Raw genomic sequence first — 20,153 nt, 5'->3', positions numbered from 1 at the left:
AATACACTGCCCCCGTGAGCAGATGAGTTGTTGTCTTTTGCACTAGTTGCAGCCTCTGGATCAACTTCAAGGGCAGCCTAATACTCTGATAAGGGGCAGGGGGCAAGGAAACACATGGAAAAACAACAACAACAGCAGCAGCTGAAGAAGAAGAAGAGGAGGAGGAGGAGGAGAAGGGGAGTTTGGATTTGATATCCCGCTTTATCACTACCCGAAGGAGTCTCAAAGCGGCCAACATGCAAAATCACATTTGCCCAAGAACTCCCTGGTCAGAATTCTAGTCCCACTGTGTTGTAGTGCTGCAGCTGATTCATGAAAGTTGGATATATTTTTCAAAGTATTTTTTCACACATCACCATATCAAGAAAGGGTATGATCCATCAAAGAACTCTTACAGCTGCTGCACCCCACTGAAATGAAAGGGCAGCTTTGTGTTGTTATTAACCCCTGTGTCCATGCCCAGGCTCAATTACATGGAAGTTTCCAGCCATATTACATTGCATGGATGGTGCCAGTAGCCTTAACTGCATGGTGATATCTCTACAAGCAGTAGAGATTCAAGCTGATGCCAACTCAGTTATGTGACCAGTGTTCGAAACTCCAATTGTTCTAGGAGCATTTTGAGATAGCGAATTTCATTAGCATGTGCAGTTTCCGAGCTCTGGGCACACTACTGCGCCTAAGATTTCAGATTAAAACTGCAGAGTAGAAGGAAAGGAGGACCTTTTTCTGCCTCCCCACTTCCAGCTACTCTCTGAAGACTGGAGGATCATAAGAATATTAGGGGGTGGGCAAAGGAAGGACTAGAGCATGTGAAAAATGAACATAATATTTTAGCTGCAGTTCATTCATTTTCAGCTTTGTATTCTTGTTATAAAAAAGCTCACCTAGACATTCCGTTGTTGCGCCCATAGCCTAGGTTTAAGGCTCCTAGCTTTCATATCTCAGTTTCTAACACTGTATGTGACAGCTCAAAATTGCAACCGATAAATTAGTTAAGTTGTAATTACTGCCTCTCCTCCCCCCTGCAAAGTTACCACTCTTGCTCTTTCCTCTAAAAGACCAGCTTTCTATTGTAGAAGTTGCAAGAAAATACAGATCCTGTTGGAATATTGTAAAATTGGGAAGTGTTCCCCATAGAGTGCCAATGTGGTGTAGTGGTTAGAGTGCTGGACTAGGACCCAGGAGACCAGGGTTCCGTATTCCTCCTTGAGCTCCCTAGAGGAAAAGATGGGTATAGGTTTGGCAGATAAATAAATGCGACCTTGTTTCGGGAAGGAAGTTCCCTTAATTTCAGACTGCAAGCATGTCTCTGAATTGGGAGAGCGAATAGTTGCAAACTAACATCAGTGACACAATAAAATAAACATGAGTTCATAAATGAAGAGTCAAGCGTGCGCTGTCTTAGATTATCTAGCATAATTACTTCAATATTTTTTCCTGTTCTGTCTTTGAAATGTTCCAGAATTGATCAGGAAATGATGGGTTTAAACAGCACAACTCTGCTTCTGGGCAGAAATGTTCTACAGGCCACACAGCACTTTTTTTTTTTTAATTGCCAAAGTTTGTTATTGGAATAAGCAAAACATGTTTACTAGGTTTGTAAAAGCTTTCTGTGCTGGTTTGAATAAAACTCCTCCTAGCAGTACTTTGGATTAATGTAGTTTACAGCACAATCTCTGTCACAGGAAAGTTGCTATGTGCACACAGTGCAAGCAGGGCACAATTGCTCAGAGATGCATGCAATTGAAGCATGCAGTCAAAGACTCTATTTACCCAATTCATTCTCTTTCTCATGTCCTTCTAGTTCACAGTCATTATGTTTCTAAAGCTTTTACTTCCTGCTAGCCCCATATGAAGTCAGCCAATGCTTCTCTCGATTCCTTCAGCCCGTTAACTCTGCTGGCAGATTACTGCAGGGGGCAGTGAATCACAAAAATCACGATGCAGGAAAAAACATGAAGCCAGCCCATGCCTCTACATAACTCCATCCGTACTTCAGGCATCATTATATCTCAGTATATTGTGATGTTTAGGTGGTGATATGTTGCAGTGTTAAAAACCAGATATTGCCCAGTCCTAGCTTAGAAGCAAATTGCCTTCTCTTGAACATGAATCATATAAAGGTGACTTCGTTGGTTCAGCCCAGTGTTGTCTCCTTGACTGACAGCTACACCCCCAGGGGTCTTTTTCCACCACCTGCCACCTGAGTTCCTTCTAAGCGGAGATGTCAGGATTTAACCCTTTGGGCTTTTGCGTGTAAAGCAAAGAGAGCCAGTGTGGTCTAGTGGTTAAGAGCGGTAGACTTGTAATCTGGTGAACCGGGTTTGCTTCCCCGCTCCTCCACATGCAGCTGCTGGGTGACCTTGGGCTAGTCACATTCTTTGAAGTCTCTCAGCCCCACTCACCTCACAGAGTATTTGTTGTCAGGGAGGAAGTGAAAGGAGAATGTTGGCCGCTTTCAGAATCCTTAGGGTAGTGATAAAGCGGGATATCAAATCCAAACTCCTCCTCTTCCTTCCACTGAGTTATGACTCCTTCTCCATGAGCAGATACCAGAAGTTCATCTTTCTAAGACAATGTGCAGTTGCTAGCTTCCTCATGTTCCCATTTGATTGCTCCTGGGATACCCTCACATGATGATGATGACGACGATGACGACAACAACAACAACAATTATTTATTATTTATACCCCACCCATCTGGCTGGGCTTCCCCAGCCACTCTGGGCGGCTTTCAACAAAATACTAAAATACAATAATGCATCAAACATTAAAAGCTTCCCTAAACAGGGCTGCCTTCAGATGTTTTCTAAAAGTCTGGTAGTAGTTGTTCTCTTTGACATCTGGTGGGAGGGCATTCCACAGGGCAGGTGCCACTACTGAGAAGGCTCTCTGTCTGGTTCCCTGTAACTTGGCTTCTCACAGTGAGGGAACCAACCAGAAGGCCCTTGGTGCTGGGCCTCAGTGTCCGGGCAGAATGGTGGGGATGTAACCATGACTGTTGCTCTTGGCAGAGGGGAAGAATATCATGGAAGAGAAAAAAAGGCAATTTAGCTTCTATTCTTCCTCTATTCAACACTAGATGCAAGTTCAAGTAGTTTCTCACCCAGGACTTAAACCTTGGTGGGCTATGTGCCAGGAACAGCAACTCTTTATAGAATCAAAGAGTTGGAAAGGGTTCCCAAGGGTCATCTAGATCAACCCCCTACAATGCAGGAATCTCAGCTAAAACATTCATGACAGATGGCCATCCAAGCTCTGTTTAAAAACCTCCAAGGAAGGAGAGTCCGCCGGCTCTCGTCAGAGTCTGTTCCACTGCTGAACAGTCAGAAATGTATGAGAGATGTTGCCATAATATTTTTTTTAATGGTTTACCAATGTGTTATCTTCTACTTGCTGTTAAAACAACCAGTTTCTTTCTACTACTTACAAAACACACCAAGTATCTCTGTCGCCAGGAGTACAGCTGCTCGAGACCCCAGGAGGGTGGGGTTGGCACGGGAGATGTAAAATGTTAAACAGTTCTGAAATGTCCGTAACGGCGTGATATTTGCATATGTTTGCAAGCTATTTAAATCCCCTTTAAAGATACACGAAAGCCAGAAATATGTATCTGTTGAATCTGGCTCCTGTTGAAATAGAATCGGGAGTTGGAAGGGCAAATTCTCTAGAACATCCCTAGACATAACAGGTGTTATTCATCCTCTCGCTAATAACCTTTAGAGATTCCACAACTTCTTGACTAGTCTGACCCCCCCCCCCCAGCTGTAAAGCTTTTCCAGCTCAGGCTCTTTATATCTATGGGATGGCCCCCAACTGCCCATTGTATTTCAGCAGAGCTGAATGTATGTTAAAGAAAGTGTTCTTGTTACTTTTGCATCTTGCACGTTTTGCTTCTGATAGTAAGCCCAAAATAGCACTTTCCATGCAATGGGGTCACATTTCTGCCACGAGTCACTAGCACTTCTTTAGATTCTTATCTGTGGAACTGCATTATTGCCCCGTTGATTTTGCATTTGTAAATCGGGCCTGTTTCTTCTTCAGTCACCATTGTATTAACTCGCTGATGTAGGTGCTGAGCAGCTATCATAATTATCGCTTAAAAATATAATCAGTTGATAATTGCCAAATTTAAAAATAATACTGGCAGTGGAACATCTTGAAATGATCAGCAGTGGGAGATGTGAATCATACACCAATGTGAGTAATCTAGAAATAGACCAGTGATACTTTGAATTGAGTCTGCGGTAGCAGATTCGCTTTAAGTACTGATTCCTGAGTAATTTCATCTTTCCTTTTTGTTTTTGTATGCCTTCATTTGATTATTGCAGGAGTGTCTTTAAATGTGTTTCTGTGTTGCTCACTAGCATCATTTACATTCAATATTCTGCTCACGAAGAACACCAGTTGTAACTGGAGCAGGATGGTATGAGAATAGGGGCATGAGCCAGAAATTAATGTTGTTCAGCAGGAAGGATCAGGCAGGTGGTGGTGGGGTTCACTTCCTCAAATTAATGAAACAATGGTGGTAAGTTTCATTCTATGGCTTGTATCCAGTCTAGCAATAAGTAACAACCCCGTCAACACAAGGATTTCTGCTTATGCAACAGGGCTTTTCACTGCGCACCATTTAAATCCATTTTGGGGGTTCACACAACCCCCCGAAGCAGATTTAGGGGAGGGGGGCAGGGCAGGTGGAGGACAGTTCCCGCTGCGCAAGAAGAAATCCTTGCGCTGATTGAACACTTACTTAGCGGTCCTTTGGATAGAAGCCAATGTATTTTTGACCCAGTGACCTCAGCATATTCCAAGGGCAGGTTTTGAATGTCTACTTCATATAAGATATCCCCTAAGATCTCAGATTGTTGTTAATAGCGATGCTCTATTCAAGTTGAGATTCTGCATTTCCAAAGATTAAGATTCTATAGACAATTCATCCCTCTTTCTTGTTCAGGAGCCACCCTTAAAAGAAAATTTTAAGTCTGATGTTTAGAGCAGCTTCAACTCAGCACTGTGTCGGATCACATTTGCGTGGCACTCTACCCATGAGATAGTTCGCCGGGAGAGGCGATTTTCATCAGTTCCTTTTGCAGAGCCCTGCTGTCCTCCTGAAAAGCTGCTTCAGAAGGACAGAGGACCGCCAGCACTGGGAGCTCTAAGGGAAATTGGCAAAATCTAAAATGCTAAACAGTTCTGAAATGTCCATTAGCAGTGAAGCTGTTTAAAGCTGCCCCTGTGTGGTGTTCCTAACACAGAGCCAAATGTGTTAGAATTGAGCTTCAGAGCTTTTCCTTCTGTTGTGCATTTTTGCTGACTTAACATTCTATACTGTGGCATTGCTTAATGGTGTTAAGTGGACTGGCTATTTTTCATGCTGATTTTGCTGCCTTCCACTTTGGGCACTTTGTATAGAAGGGTTGGGGTATAAACATGACTAATGATATATTTGCATTCATTTCAAAACCCTTCACAAACAGAGCTTCAGAACGCCGCATGACTTTCCTTCTGATTATTTCTTTCTTGGCAGATGACAGCATTTCTGCAGCAAGTACATCCGATGTCCAAGACCGCCTTTCGGCTCTTGAACTGAGAGTGCAGCAACAAGAGGATGAAATCACAGTGCTGAAAGCAGCTTTGGCTGACGTTTTGCGGCGCCTTGCCATCTCCGAAGATCATGTCGCATCTGTGAGAAAATCGGCACCAAGTAAAGGTAAGGAAGGCCTCGAGTGCACATGGTTTGGCATTCATTTGGGGGGGGGGGTGTTTATTGATTTAAAAAGAATTTGAGAGTGCTGTACAAAAGCACGAAGGGGAAAGAAAAGCTAATTCACAGAACACATTTTAATAACAATCATTAAAACGTAAAGCAAGACAAAGGCAAAAAAAAAAAAATTCCACATGAACAAACAAACTGAAAAGCAGTTCTTGTAGAAAATTAGTGAAGCTGATTGAGCTTGACCCAATGCACCATAGGAATTGCAAAAAGCTCGACGAAAGAAGAATGGCATACGAAATTAATGGACTATGCAGAATTAGATAAGATGACAGGAAGGATTTGAAACCTGCGGGACCAGAGATTCGCAGAAGACTGGAATAAATATGCAAACTATTTGAAAAGCAACTGTATTCAGCAGATTACGCTAGAAGGACTGCAAGAAGTTTTGTAAGGAGGAATATATGAAATATTGTAAGGAAGGCTATGATGAGAGAGCTAATAGATAAGATAATTTAAAGCAATAGTGAAATTAAGAAATGTAAATTAAGTGAAGAAATTGGAAAATTTTCAGATGTGATGTGGTTGATGGAAGTCCAAAAGATTGTATAAGATGTGAATTATGTTGAATGAGTGTTGAAAATGATATATTAAAAACATATATATATATATATATATATGCTTTCGTAGATTTTCACGGGTACAGGAATGCAGGTTTTGGTGTCCTCGGGTGTCTTCCCGTGTAAAAGTTGGGGTGTCTAGGCGACGTTTCGACGAGGTCTCACTCGTCATCTTCAGGCTGGTGCTTTCGGCTTCTTGTTACTGGAACAGAGCAGGATCTCAGTGTTTGAGTTCCTATAAATACTGTTGAGGGGGTGTGGTGTATAGCCTCCAATGTTCTGGGCAGAGAACATAGCCCTCCCCACAAAAACTGACACCAGATCCAGAGGCACACAGAACGCCATCACCAATCAACCACACCAGACCCAAACCCAGACCCTCTCCACAGATAAATTACACACACCTTCCAGTAGCCAAACCATGGTGGCACCTCCGGATGCTGCACCCCCCTGCAATCCCTACACAGATCTGGCTGACACAGGCCACAAAACCACAGCTCGCCCCTATACACGAAGCCAAGCCAGAGCACAACTAAGTGCAGTACAGCCATCTTCTCAGAAAAACTCTTCACAAAGTTCAAGAGGTCAAGACACAAAGACTTTAGCAACTAATCCACACCTAATGACCCACCTAAGTGGTACTCAGGATATCACTCAAGAAATCACTCAAGATATCCCTCAAGTAATTAAGGAACAAAAGAAGAAAAGGCACACTAGCCTGGGAACTTCCTCTCTGCCCAGAACATTGGAGGCTATACACCACACCCCCTCAACAGTATTTATAGGAACTCAAACACTGAGATCCTGCTCTGTTCCAGTAACAAGAAGCCGAAAGCACCAGCCTGAAGATGACGAGTGAGACCTCGTCGAAACGTCGCCTAGACACCCCAACTTTTACACGGGAAGACACCCGAGGACACCAAAACCTGCATATATATATATATATATATATATATATATATATATATATATATATGTGTGTGTGTGTGTGTGTGTGTGTGTGTGTATATATATATATGTCTATTAGCTCAGTATTGTTTGCACTAACTGGTACCAGCTCTTCAGGGAAACTGAGTGCATTTTTATTAATGTTCTTAATTGTTAATCATAGAATCTTAGAGTTGCAAGGGACCCTGAGGGTCATCTAGTCCAACCCCCTGCAATACAGGAATCTTAACTAAAGCACCATTACAGATGACCATCCAATCCTCTTAAAAATCTCCAATGATTCAGAGTCTACCACCTTCCAGCAGAGTCTCTTCCACTGTCAAACAGCTCTTACTGTCAGAAAGTTCTTCCTGAAGTTTAGTCAGAATCTCCTTTCTTGTAAGTTGAAGCCATTGGTTTGGGTCCTACTCCCCCGAGCAGAAGACAGACTTGTTCTATCCTCCATGTGACAGCCCTTGAGATAGTTGAAGATAGCTATCATATTTCTTCTCAATATCCTCTTTTCCACGCAAAATGTACCCAGCTCCCTCTATTGTTCCTCACAAGGCTTGGTTTCCAGACCCTTGATCATCTTGGTTGCCCTCCTGCATACATTTCACCTTGTCAATATCCTTTTTAAATTGTGGTGCCCAGAATTGGACACAGTACCCCAGATGTGGCATGACCAAGCTATAATAGAGCGATACTATGACTTATCTTGACCTGGACACTAGAATAGCATTAGTTTTGTTTGCTGCTGCATTACAACATTGACTCATTTTAAGCTTGCAGTCTGCTAAGATCCCTAGATCCTTTTCACGTGTACTAATGGCAAGCCAGGCTTGTTATATCGCTATTGGCATAGCAGTCACTTAGAATGAACATAGGTAGGGTTGATAGAGTGGCTGGGGAAGCCAGATGGGCGGAGTATAAATAATAATAATAATATATTATTATTTATTTATTATTAGTCCTTTCCCCAAGGTGCTTACTTAGAGTAGGCTCACTGAGTATGAGTAACATTGAATAGCATCCTAAGTTCATTGGCTAGACTATGGCTTAGAATCTTCTGTAATTCACCGAAATTCTGTGGCAGCTTGCCAGCAGGTTCTTCACAGACAAATTGGCATGGACATTCCCTCAAGGCAGAGACTCAGAAAACCACAGACGTGCTTTCTCTAACACAACCTTTCCCAACCTGGTGCCCTCCAGATGTTTAGAACTGCAGTTCACATCAGGCCCAGCCAGTTTGGCTGCACTGGTTGGACCTGATCAGAGCTGTAGTCCAGAACATTTGGAGACCACCAGACTGGAGAGGTCTGCTCTAAGAACTAATTTGTGAGCTATTTTCAACATGATACTGTTAAAAATGTATGAAGCTGTTCTCTATATGGACAGAATATTTGTCCATCTGTCTCAGAATTGTCTATTGTGACTGTTAGTGGCTCTCTAGAGTCTCATACAGGCATCTTTCCTAGCCTACCTGCAGATTTTGTGACCTTTTACATTCAGAGCATGTACTCTACTGCTAGTTGTGGGCCTTCCTCGTAAAAAATATGAGAAAAGCTAGTGCTAGCAATGAAGGAAACAAAGTGTGCGTGTTGGGGGGTGAGGAGAATTTTAGAAGCACCTGTAAAATGCAATTTGCAGATTTTTTTAAACAAACAAACAGTAATTTTCTTTTGCAGTCTTGCCACAAATTAGCAGTTACTTCATCTGCATACTATAATATTAGCAATGGCAAGAATTGCCATGCTGCATTGTTATAAAGATTTATTGGCCGTATTCCACAGTAAGTGTCTATTGTCATTTGTGGATGCAGTTAATAACTTTTCCCAGAAACGGTTTAGCAGCACCAAGAAAGCTATATCGCAGAGGTAGGTGCTAGTTCCTTATTACTTGCTAATTTGGGTCATTCATCTGGCTCTACCAATAGGATATGAAGGAAATACTTTGACAGCAAATAACCAAATGCATATTCGGGCATGGTACAAAACATCACAATCGTAGCACTAAGTCTGCTTCCTGTACGTATTTGTTCTTCCCTCCCCATAAAATAAAAAATATTAGCAATATTTATTCAGTCCAATGCTAATGAAAATGTTTCAGCTATTGGAACTTCGCAGTAGTTTTGATACATAAAATGGGGAGGATTCACAATACCTCCAGAGCACATGTCTGTACTTAACTTGAGAAAAGCTAATGTATGGAACGCCTTGCCACAAGCAAAACTCTACAGTAAATATGTTAGCAATTTCCGAAGATAAATTACCAGTAAATATCAGGTTTTTTTTTAAAAAAAGTTAGTAATTCCCAGGTGATTACACCAAACTCTGACTCCCATCTGCCACCATTTTGTTACTGGTGTGCTTCAGTAATTTCTGTCTTTCTCAGGTGGGTCCTGGGGGCAGAAACCCTGAAACAGGCCACATCTTGTATTCTTGTGCATCATTCATCAGTAGGAGGACAGCTGATATTTCATCTGTAGCTTGTGGGACATACATGCCACAGTTTAATATATGTACTATAATTTATGCATTGGCTGATACACCATCCACATAGCCTAGTGAACTGATCAACAGGTCCACTGCAAACTGTCTGGCACCTGAGAGCCCCAGCAGAATTTTATTATATTAAAAGCTTGTAACTTTTATGTTAAAAAAACACCTAGGTCTTATTGGCTTTCTGTAGGCCACCTCCTGGCCAGACACTCTTCTTTGAAACCTATGGAAGGGTGTCCTGATATCTTGTCCTCCTATGGGCTTAATAATGTTTCTAAGGTAAGGGCAAGAAGAATAGAGAAGCCTCGAATCCTGTTTCCCGGTTTCCCACATGCACCTGAGGGACCACTGTGAGAACAGGATGCGATACTAGATGGGCCATTGGCCTGATCCAGCTGGCTCTTTTATGATTCCAGGAACCCCTCCCTGAAAGCTTTTCACTGTAGTTCTGCCCTCCTGCCCTCACGAAAGTGGGAGGGAGGGAGACAGCCCTCCATTCACAGTTTCATGAATGTGTGGGTTTTTTCCACAGCGTTAATTAAAGTATCTCTGTTGATCAAGGAGTTAATCTATTATGTGTGAGGAAGGGGGGAATGGTTATTTAAAAGTACTTTGCATCTAGTTTAAAGCAGGCCAAACAGAATGAATATAATGAGTTGGCTGAAGGCTGTAATCCCACCCAGAAAATGCTTTTGATGAAGTAAGATGATATCATAAGAGGATCCATGACAAGTACATGAAGCAAGATGGCATTCATAAAAGCAAATTTGTTGTTTTAAGAGCCATTAGCAGCGTTCTAGTGCCTTTTGTTATTGGCAGCAGTTACACAGAAATTCTTATTCCAAAGTAGAAAAGCATAATAAATGTTTGGGCCATTAATTACAGGAGCAGCAGGCTGTTTCAAGGTCTTAAGAATTAGATGGGTAGCATGAAGCAATCTTGTAATCTTGTGTGGAAAGCACATTCAGCACTGTGGGCCACAATTAAAATATATAATATATGCAAGGCTGGATGCTTCTTGGGTGCTGGTTTTTAAATGTAATTGTCTTTATATGAATGCCTTGCTTGCAAAGCCACTCACGTGTTGTTCATGTTATATTCATTCTGCATATGGTCCTTGTGCTGGCAGCTTCTTGTAGCAACACAAGAGCTCAGTCCAGACGTCACACCAAGCCATGGTTTACATGAACCATAGTTTAGAACCCAAACCATGATTTGTATTTCCAAACTATAAGACAAACCAGAGTTTTGAACTGTTTGTCTGTTTTGGTTTTCCGTCTGCTCAGCTCTTCTGCTTGCAGAAACAGCTGTACCATAGAGACATAATTATGGCTGTGTCTACAGTTTGTCAGTTCAGATGTCAGTCATGGCAACCATACTTAAGATTCCTTTGCCATGGTTTGGCATGATGCCCAAAGGAGCAAAAAAAGAGAAGGCAGGTTTTATCTCAGACTGCTTTAAAAACCAGCCATGCTATTTGGCTGATTGGAAGAAATATAATTCCTGTGGCCAGCAATGCTCATGGCAAGCCTTCAGGGGGAAAAAAGAGTTCAAGAGAGAACTGACAATTCTATTTCTATCAGATCCTTAAAAAGCAGATGGGTTGTTGTTTTTTTGAAAGTCTCAGTAAATTTTTTCTTCTGCAGCATCAGTGCAGCAAAAATTATTTCTGGAAGCAAGCACATTTTAATTTATCCAATGTCATTGTGAATTTTGGGTCATCTTATGTAGAAACAATATTTATTTGAAGAAAACTAGAGAAAACTGAATGGATTCAAAATTGATAATCCCTCTCCCCTCCCCCCCCCACTACACTTATAAACAGAAAAGGTCAATTCAGTTATTGGTATAGATTTTACAGATTTTACAGTACTGTACCTAAACAAAATGGGGTGCAAATACTGTGACCAGGAAAGAGACTTGAAGATTCTGAAGCAGCTGTTATTACTTGCACATTATCGATGGAAACTACTTCAGCCACTGTGCATTTAAACTGAAAATATTAAAAAATTGGAAGCAGAAATCTTGCAACAGAACATTAATTTGGAGGGGAGGGGAGCTTCCAGAAAACTGTCTGGCAAATCACAGAAGTTGGTCTAGGTCCAGCAATATTTCAAAGTGATTCATGCATGATTAGCCTGTTACCCAAGTCCAGTTTGGGGAATCTTGGTGGCCTGGCCACGGTTCAAGCTACCATCGTGGCTGAGTGTATTGTCTAGAGTCTAGACCAGTCATTTACCTCATTGACTGAATATTGCAAGGGCAACAGAGGGCCCTTTAAACTCTTTGGATTGGCTGTCCAGCCCAAGGTAATTCGCAGGTACTCCATGAGTTTACCTACAATGCCCACTTCTCTCTTGTCAGTCAACCAGTTGGAACATCAGTTGCGTGGCTATTTCCTCCCCCCCACAGGTGTAATGAATAAAGACACAGGACACAAGAATTTTAAGTTAATGGGCGAAAATGGCCACAACTTTATTGATTACAGGAAAGAGAGGTATTGGCTTTAGGCATTGGCCCCTAACCGACTATCCGATCTAACCGGGAAGGGTTAAACACCAACAGGGGGAGCTACCCGAGATGCGTATCCCTAGGCGCTCCCCGAGGGGTTACCGCTCGGGGGCGTGCTTTAGGCCCTAGCCTCCATAGGTTTCGGACGAGGCGTCGCCCCTCGGAGTCCTTTAACGAACTACCCTTCAATCTTTGGGGGAGGTGATGGTGCTCCTCCCCCCCACCTCATTTGCATGACAATACCCCGGCCAATGCCTACCGCCAACCGGGAAAGTTGTGACGAATTGCTACGAGGTAGGCGAAAAACCAAGTGGCTCCCGAACCAGCCAATTAGCCAAATGGGAAAAATTCCTACCTGGCCCCAAGCGGCGACCAGCCGAAGCCCATAGCAAGGTCGATGGCGGAACCTAAAGGGGTGGGTGGGTGGGAAATCGCGCTCGCAGCCAGGGAGAAAAGGGGCGAGCCGGGGGCTGCCCCGACCTTATGTGGCCTCTGGAAGGCCCGCCCCGGCCGCCAGCCGATTGGCTGGTGCGCGGGGGTGTGACTGGGGAATCCCTGATTCCCGCGAGGCTGACCTCAGCCTCGTGGGAGCGTGGGCGGGGTGACTGGGGACTCCCTGCAATTCCCGCGGGGCTGACCTCAGCCCCGCGAGAGTGTGGGCGGGTCGTGAGCCCGCAACTCCACCCCCTCCTGAAGATCGGTAGTGGCATTACGGTCAATTTCACATGTACAAACGTCACATTTCTGAATGTCAGAAACTTGGTTTAAATTGCCTTTTCTCAGTCTGGTGATCTCAGTATGTTTCAAGACTCTAACTCTCATCAGTCCCTGTCAGCATGGCAATGGTCAAAGGTTATAGGTTGGTGAAGGGTGGATTTTTTCCAGCACATTGTGTTTCACTGCATCAACAGTTGCAGAGCCTTGTTCATTCTACAAGTTTTCTAAGGATGCAGAAATCTACATATGCAAACCAGAAACCTACAGTTTCCATTTCCTTTCTTCCCTTCTATTGGTTGCCTTGAAATGGATGTGTATGCATTCTGTGAAGTACTAAACTGGAATGTTGGGACGAACAAACAAATATGGAAGGAACAAAGTGCTAAGTTCAGTTTTATTTCCTCATTCACACTGAAGGATTGTTTCATCACATGCTGAAGACTCAAAGTCTGTTTCTTTAGGGTTGATTTTTTTCAGTACTGAGTGTTGTCTTGTTTTTGTTATGCTGAAATAATTTTAATTCATCTGTCTACACCCTCTGTTTGTTTAAGTACATTTTGTCTTCCGTGTCCTTCTCAACCCCATGACTTTTCAGTTCCACCTGCATGCAGTTGACATCCAGGTCTACTGCTCTCTCTTTCACTACCCCAAATTATCCCCCTCACCCCAATTCTACATCTCTGGTTTTTCTGCTTTGTTGCTTTGTTGTTGTCTCAAACGCAATCTGTGCAGAACTGAGCTTCCCTTAGTTTCTCCCAAGCCTCCCTCTCTTGTGCGCATTCTTTATCAATTCCTTGGCATCCACTCTGTGGAACAAGCACGCAGCCTTGACTTTAGCTTTGATTGCTTTCTCTCTCTTGCTTTCATTACCCATATCCAGTCTGTTGCCAAAACGTGTAGCTTCTTCCTTTCACAGCACTGCAAAAATATGGCCCTTTTTCTCAGTCACCTCAGCAAAAACTCTGGCTTCCTAGCACCTAGACTACAGTAATCTTTTCCTTTCCCTGTTATTCTCTTTCATTGTTTCATCTTGGTCCCTCCCCTTCTATCCAGTGCTGTCCTGCAAAAACCAGTTTGCAGAGACCTCTCTTTTTTCTTTGATCATACGACACACTGTCTTAAATGCCTTCACTGGATTTCTGTCATCTGGATCCAGCACAATCCCCCATGTCCTTGCCGTCAGAGCTCTCCATGGTCTTGACCCAAGTCTCTCAGCCCTTGCATCCCAATATATCCCTGCACCTGAGCTTCTCTCCTCCAGTTCTACCATCCTCCAGTGGCTGAGGATCTCTTTCTTCCGCCAAAAGGCTTCATACTTTTCTTTCTTGCTGCCTGTACGCTTGGAACTGTCTCCCAGAACACCTGTCTTGCTTTCTTCACATTTTCCACGAAGACCTAATGTGTAACTGAGCTTGCAAATAAGCCTAAGTAAGTGTAATTGAAATACATTGCTATCAATGTGCAGATGACGTGCCTCTCTGTTACTCCTTTTCATCTATGTCAGGGAAGCGAAGTGTCTTGGAAGAGGGCAAGGAGCTGAATGAGTGCTAATAAATTGAAGCTTATTCCAGACAAAACAGGTGCTCCTGGTTAGAAGAGAGGCAGATTCTGGATTTGTTTTGGGATGACCTTTAATGGATAAAACTAATTAGCACAAGGATTTCTGTCTGTGCAATGGGACTTCCGCTCTTTGTCCAATCTCACCCCCCCCCCACTCCCTGTTCTGGGGAGGAGAGGAAGTCCTGTTGCACAGACAGAACTCCTTTTGCTTAAACCCTTTATTTTGGATGGGGTGTTAATCCCCTTGAAAAATCAAGTTTATAATCTGGAAATGATCCTGGATTTGGGGTTGCCTTTTAGTCTTCTAAATTTGCACTTAGATTAAAACCACAAGGTGATCTCTTAATAGGTATTTAAGAGCTAGTGTGTTGTAGCAGTTAGAGTGTTGGAACAGGAGCTGGGAGATCATGGTTCGAATCCCCATTCATTCTTGAAATTTACTGGGGGCCTTGGACCAGTCACTACCTCTCAGCCTAACTTACCTCAAAGGGTTGTTGTGAGGATAAAATAAGGAGAACTGCGTACGCCCCCTTGAGCTTCTTGGAGAAGAGGCAGGATATAAATGAAATAAACAATTTTGAACTCCGACCTTCCACAGGTGTACTTTTTTGTAGTGTTTTTTTCATGAAGAAATTATTTACACATGATAGGTTCCTATATATCCCTACCAGCAGAGGTTCATGCAGGTGTGTATTATGCAGTGGGACAAACAGAGAGGCAGATCAGCAGCATCTCTTGTTCCTGCTAGGATGTTTTGCCTTCTGGAAGGTCTCGGAATGTCAGTATTTCATGACTTTTCCCTTCACACTACAAAATGTTGGCACTTGCATAGTATGCCAGAAAACGACAACCTGAAAGCAGCGGAGGAGGAGAAGGAGGAGGAAGGTATACTCTGGCGCTTGTGGCTGCCAACGAGATAGATTGCACCACAGCTGGTGTCTGGGAAATGCATTAGGACCTCATAGGGTGTCAAAATATATGTAACATAAGACTGCAGGCCCGGACTGCAAAGACATGTCCACAGCACACACAATGGCACTAGTTAGAGACTGCTTGGATTAAGCCTGCATTTGAAGGGCAAGATGAAGGCTACTGCGCCCCCTCTGAAAAAGCTGCTTCCAGGCTGAAAGCCTAGCGTAATGCATCTGACCCCAGAGGAAGATAAATGCACCAGCCTCTCTTGCTGAACGTGGAGGCAAAGAGCTGAGAGTTGGCTTAGATGGAATCTCTAATGGCGAAAAATTCTTTGCACTCTGTGTGCGGAGAATAGGAGAGTATAAGAATGTGATATGTTATCTGTCTCCCACATAAGCACCGTTTCTGGAGATGCAAATGTGTGTCACAGCTGGATGGAATTGTCTTACAGGAGAAGTACAGCCAGGGTTCAGTTTACATTTGAATGAATGTACAACTTTTGTAGCGACTTTGAAACTAGATGGCTCCCCCCTTCTTTTCTTTCTTTTTTTAGACAATTTCCTGTAATATCAGCTACAAACAGAATCTTTACATGTTGATTTGGGGAATATGTTGACAAATAAGCAAAACCTTTTTTGAGTAATGATCTATGGTGCAGATTTACCCCCCTGCAAATTGCGGTTTTAAAATGAAAAGATCTCTCCCCTTCCTGTTTTTCAGTTTCCTTTCTTTATGTGCTTTAACATTGCCTTATCAGTACAAAGGCTGTACCAGAAGAAGAAGAGTTTGGATTTGATATCCCCGCCTTTCACTCCCCTTGAGGAGTCTCAAAGCGGCTAACATTCTCCTTTCCCTTCCTCCCCCACAACAAACACTCTGTGAGGTGAGTGGGGCTGAGAGACTTCAAAGAAGTGTGACTGGCCCAAGGTCACCCAGCAGCTGCATGTGGAGGAGCGGGGAATCGAACCCAGTTCACCAGATTACGAGACCACCCTGGCTAATGCTAACCAGAGTTTTCATTCTTAACCAGGGTGCGTACCCCGGTTTCAGATGAAGCTAGAACTTCCTCAAAGTTTACAAGGGAAGAAACTGAGGAGTCTTGAACCTACCTCCTCACCCTTGTGGGGAACCCATGGTTGTCTTCTGCATTGAGTTTAATTATTTTCTAAACAGTCACTCAGAATTAGCATTTTGCTAACATTTAAATTGATGAGAGAGTAAGGATTTTGCACAGATTTTTGGAAACTCCCCAGTATTTTCTAAAGAATTCTGTAAAGATTGCACAGGGAGGTTTTATGCAAGCATTTCTTGATCAGACCTGTGTTGGATTTGAGAAGCTGGTTAAAGCCACTCATTGCAAATGGATCTTGCAATGGAGAATTACTGGTGGTTTATTTTATTCTTAACTGCGCCTAGATGCTAGAGGTCAGTGGCCATTTAGTGGCTTCAGAGATGCTCCCAGAAGCAATGGGATGGATAGTGCCAGAGTGCTTCTCTTTGGATTTCTTTTGTAATGACATGGAGAGATAAGTGGATACCAGATGCTTTGGACACTGCCCAGGAAGTATGAAAAGCGGAAGCGCTTCTCATTCACACTTACTCACAGCTGCCGTTTCTATTTTAATATAGAAGAGCCTACATTTGTTTCTCTTTTGAAGAAATTATTTGTGAACGTAATTTAAAAAAATCCCTTGATTATATTTTTCTGCGAGTATGAATTATGAGTAAAATGATGGACTTCTGATTAAATGTGAAAGATGCTTCAATTTTTGTTTTTAAAAATTATTCATAGGATGAGTTGTGCATTAACACACATATAGAGGCCATCAAGTTCAGATAGGGAGTTGGGGTGGGGAGATGATATGAAACAGACCAGTTAATCAACAGTTCATGTGCCTACAAAATTGAGTGTTGTGTAGTATGTCACAAAGAAAATAATAGACCTGACAGACCCTGTCCCTACAAAACTCTCACTCTCTCAACTGACAGGATCACACCAACTATCTTAACCGTATGTCATGCACAGTGCCCCCTGATGTCTGAGTGCACAGTGCAGGTATCTGTGCAAAGTCTTCTGGAATCTAGAAGGGTTCCAGATTTTGTGGACACCATCATGCATACAGCTGTATATGTGAAAGCTCCCTCATTGCAGACATGCTAAATGTGTAGGCATCAGGAGGTGAGGCAAAATAGCATTTGCTAGTAAAAGCTAGTCAGTATGGCTGATCTGTTCATGCTCTGATGGAACATGTGCTTCTTATGAACAGTGCTAATATTTTTAGTTAATCTGTGGGGTTGGTTGGACCATCAGCCGCTCATGGCAGACAGCATATCGGAAATTATGAATCATAGGCTGGAGCAGTACAGTCATACTTACTTTATGATAAAGCTGGAGAATCTGATATCCCACCCCGTGCATTGAGTTTGTGCATTTGTAAACATTAATTAAGGAAAGCAAACAAGTACATTTTACACCCCCGAATATACTTTTGGTGTAGCAGTTTTTCATTAAGGAATGCAATGCTACTATTATGCATGTGCATTGGCGCTAAAGAATTATTAAAGTATAGTAATAGCCATATTTATAACATATGTTACGTATCAGGGCAGTTGGGGATTTGGATGGCAGATTTGTAGCAAAGTGGAAGCTTTAGGGTATGAAAAGTGAGTTTTGGTTTTTAATAAAGTCATTTAGTGCGTAGCCACGAGGTACTGACAGCTTTATTTCCCTTTTCTTGCCTCACCCTTATTATGTATGACCACCCGGTTCCCTTAATCTCTGTCAGTTCTATCCCGACTCTTCTTGATCTTTCTTCCAGTCCTGTTGCACTGAGCTGTCTTAAAGCTTCCAAGGGTTCTCATAGTAGCTTTCTAACGTACCCTGTAGTCCTCCTGTCTGTAATTTTTCTGTGTATCTAAAAATGCATATTCACCGTTGTTCTCTAATGGCAACCAGTTCTCCCCATAACAGCTTGTAGCCTGCAAGTTCTCTGGGTGCAAACATTCTCAAGTTGTTCTAGAGTGAAGATTGTAAGATTCAGGTCAGTTCAGACTGTGAAAAACAAACAAACAAACATATTTTTTATCTCTTTGCAAAAAGGGTTGTGGAAAAAGAACGTTTTGTTACTTTATTATTTTTATTGTTCATTCCTTACGGTTGTATTCATTTCATGATAAATTCCATTTGTCTTCAATGTTCCTTTTTGTTGCTTTTCTTTGTACTTAATTTCAGGGGGAGTATAAGAGGCAACTAATGATGTCTGTTATTTTTGGTGCTTTTCATTTATTGACATGGAACGTTTCAGATCTTCTTACCTTCCAAAGCATCAAACATGCCAAATTTCAGACCGGCAGAGTAGGGAGAAGATCTCTCTTTTCTTACAGATAATTAAAAATGCCATTGCAGGCACAGTGTTAACTCTTTTCTAAACTGAGAGGGGAAATGGGGCAGGTAGGGAAAAGCACATTGTGGAATAGATTTTAAGAGCTTAAAGGAACTATAGGGTAATTGAGAAGCTGGAATTTTTGTGAGGACAAAGGCAAAGCCCAGAGGAACCCACAAATGTTCTGTTTCCCAAAGAGCAATGTTCATGCATTCTTGCAACAAAATTGGCCTTAATCTTTCTCTAGCCATTTCTGTTCTCTGATTATGTGCCTGTAGGAGCAACATAAAAGGTTTAAAGAGGGCTTTGTCTAAATCTATGTTATCTTTCATTCACACACACATACTTGACAGGTTTTTAATGAAAGGGGTCTCTCAAGCTTGGCAGATATTATTCTATGAAAATTATCAGAATGGAGATGGAATCCATTATCTGTGGAAGACATTTTCACTACTTTGATCTCCAGCAGTTTGGCTCTAATCCTCATTGCCCAAACACAGGATCTCATTTTACATTCAGCTTGCATCTGGCTCCTGTCCTGAGCCAAAAGATAACACCGAGAGCTAGTCTAGCTGTAATGGTTCGTTCTGGTTTGGCAATTTACATGCAGCATAAAATCAGATGGTTGTATGTATAGTAAGTGCAAAAATGTTACTGTGTTAGGGCTGTTTGAGATAACCAAGCTCCGTTTGGACTTTCATAAACGCCCCCTGCAGTGGTTACACAAGCTGGATTGCTCAGTTGTTTTTAGAGCATGGTGAAGGTTGCAGGTTTGATCCTCGTAAGGAACAGCTGGAATATTCCTGCATTGCAGGGACTAGAGGGTCCTCAGCGTCCTTTCCAACACTTATGATTCTTGGATCATGCTTCTCATCTTGGAACGGGGCTTCCCCACCTTCCATCCAGAGTCTGTTGGATCAAGCCCAATGGCTCATCTATTCCAGCATCCTGTTCTCATAGTGGTCAGTCAGATGCCTACAAGTAGAACTTGAGTGGAAGATCACTGTCCTTTCTGTAGTTTCCAGCAACTCCGACCATGAAGATGGAGCATAGTCATTGTGGCTAGAAGCCATTGTGATAGCCTTAATCCCCCATGAATTTGTCCAACCTTCTTGATGGTCCTGTTGTGCGCCTTCCTGGAAACCTTTGGGTGAAGGGCCATCTAGAAATATAAACAAATACAGTGGTACCCCGGGTTACATATGCTTCAGGTTACATACGCTTCAGGTTACAGACTCCGCTAACCCAGAAATAGTGCTTCAGGTTAAGAACTTTGCTTCAGGATGAGAACAGAAATCATGCTC

The 20,153-nt window shown here is 42.6% G+C and overlaps 1 protein-coding gene across 3 annotated transcripts in view; it reads left to right on the top strand.

Annotated features, from left to right (window-relative positions):
- Positions 1-20,153, top strand: part of EML4 (EMAP like 4) — a 91,674-nt gene that overhangs the window by 10,460 nt on the left and 61,061 nt on the right. For all 3 annotated transcript variants that reach the window (XM_081903802.1, XM_081903801.1, XM_081903800.1), the window contains exon 2: positions 5,530-5,712. In XM_081903802.1, the coding sequence (XP_081759928.1) occupies positions 5,530-5,712 (183 nt within the window). The remainder of the gene's footprint in view (positions 1-5,529; positions 5,713-20,153) is intronic.

This window comes from Podarcis melisellensis (genome assembly GCF_964234715.1).
Source record: "Podarcis melisellensis genome assembly, chromosome: 3".
NCBI classification, from domain to species: domain Eukaryota; kingdom Metazoa; phylum Chordata; class Lepidosauria; order Squamata; family Lacertidae; genus Podarcis; species Podarcis melisellensis.
This window is presented reverse-complemented; position numbering and strand designations above follow the sequence as displayed.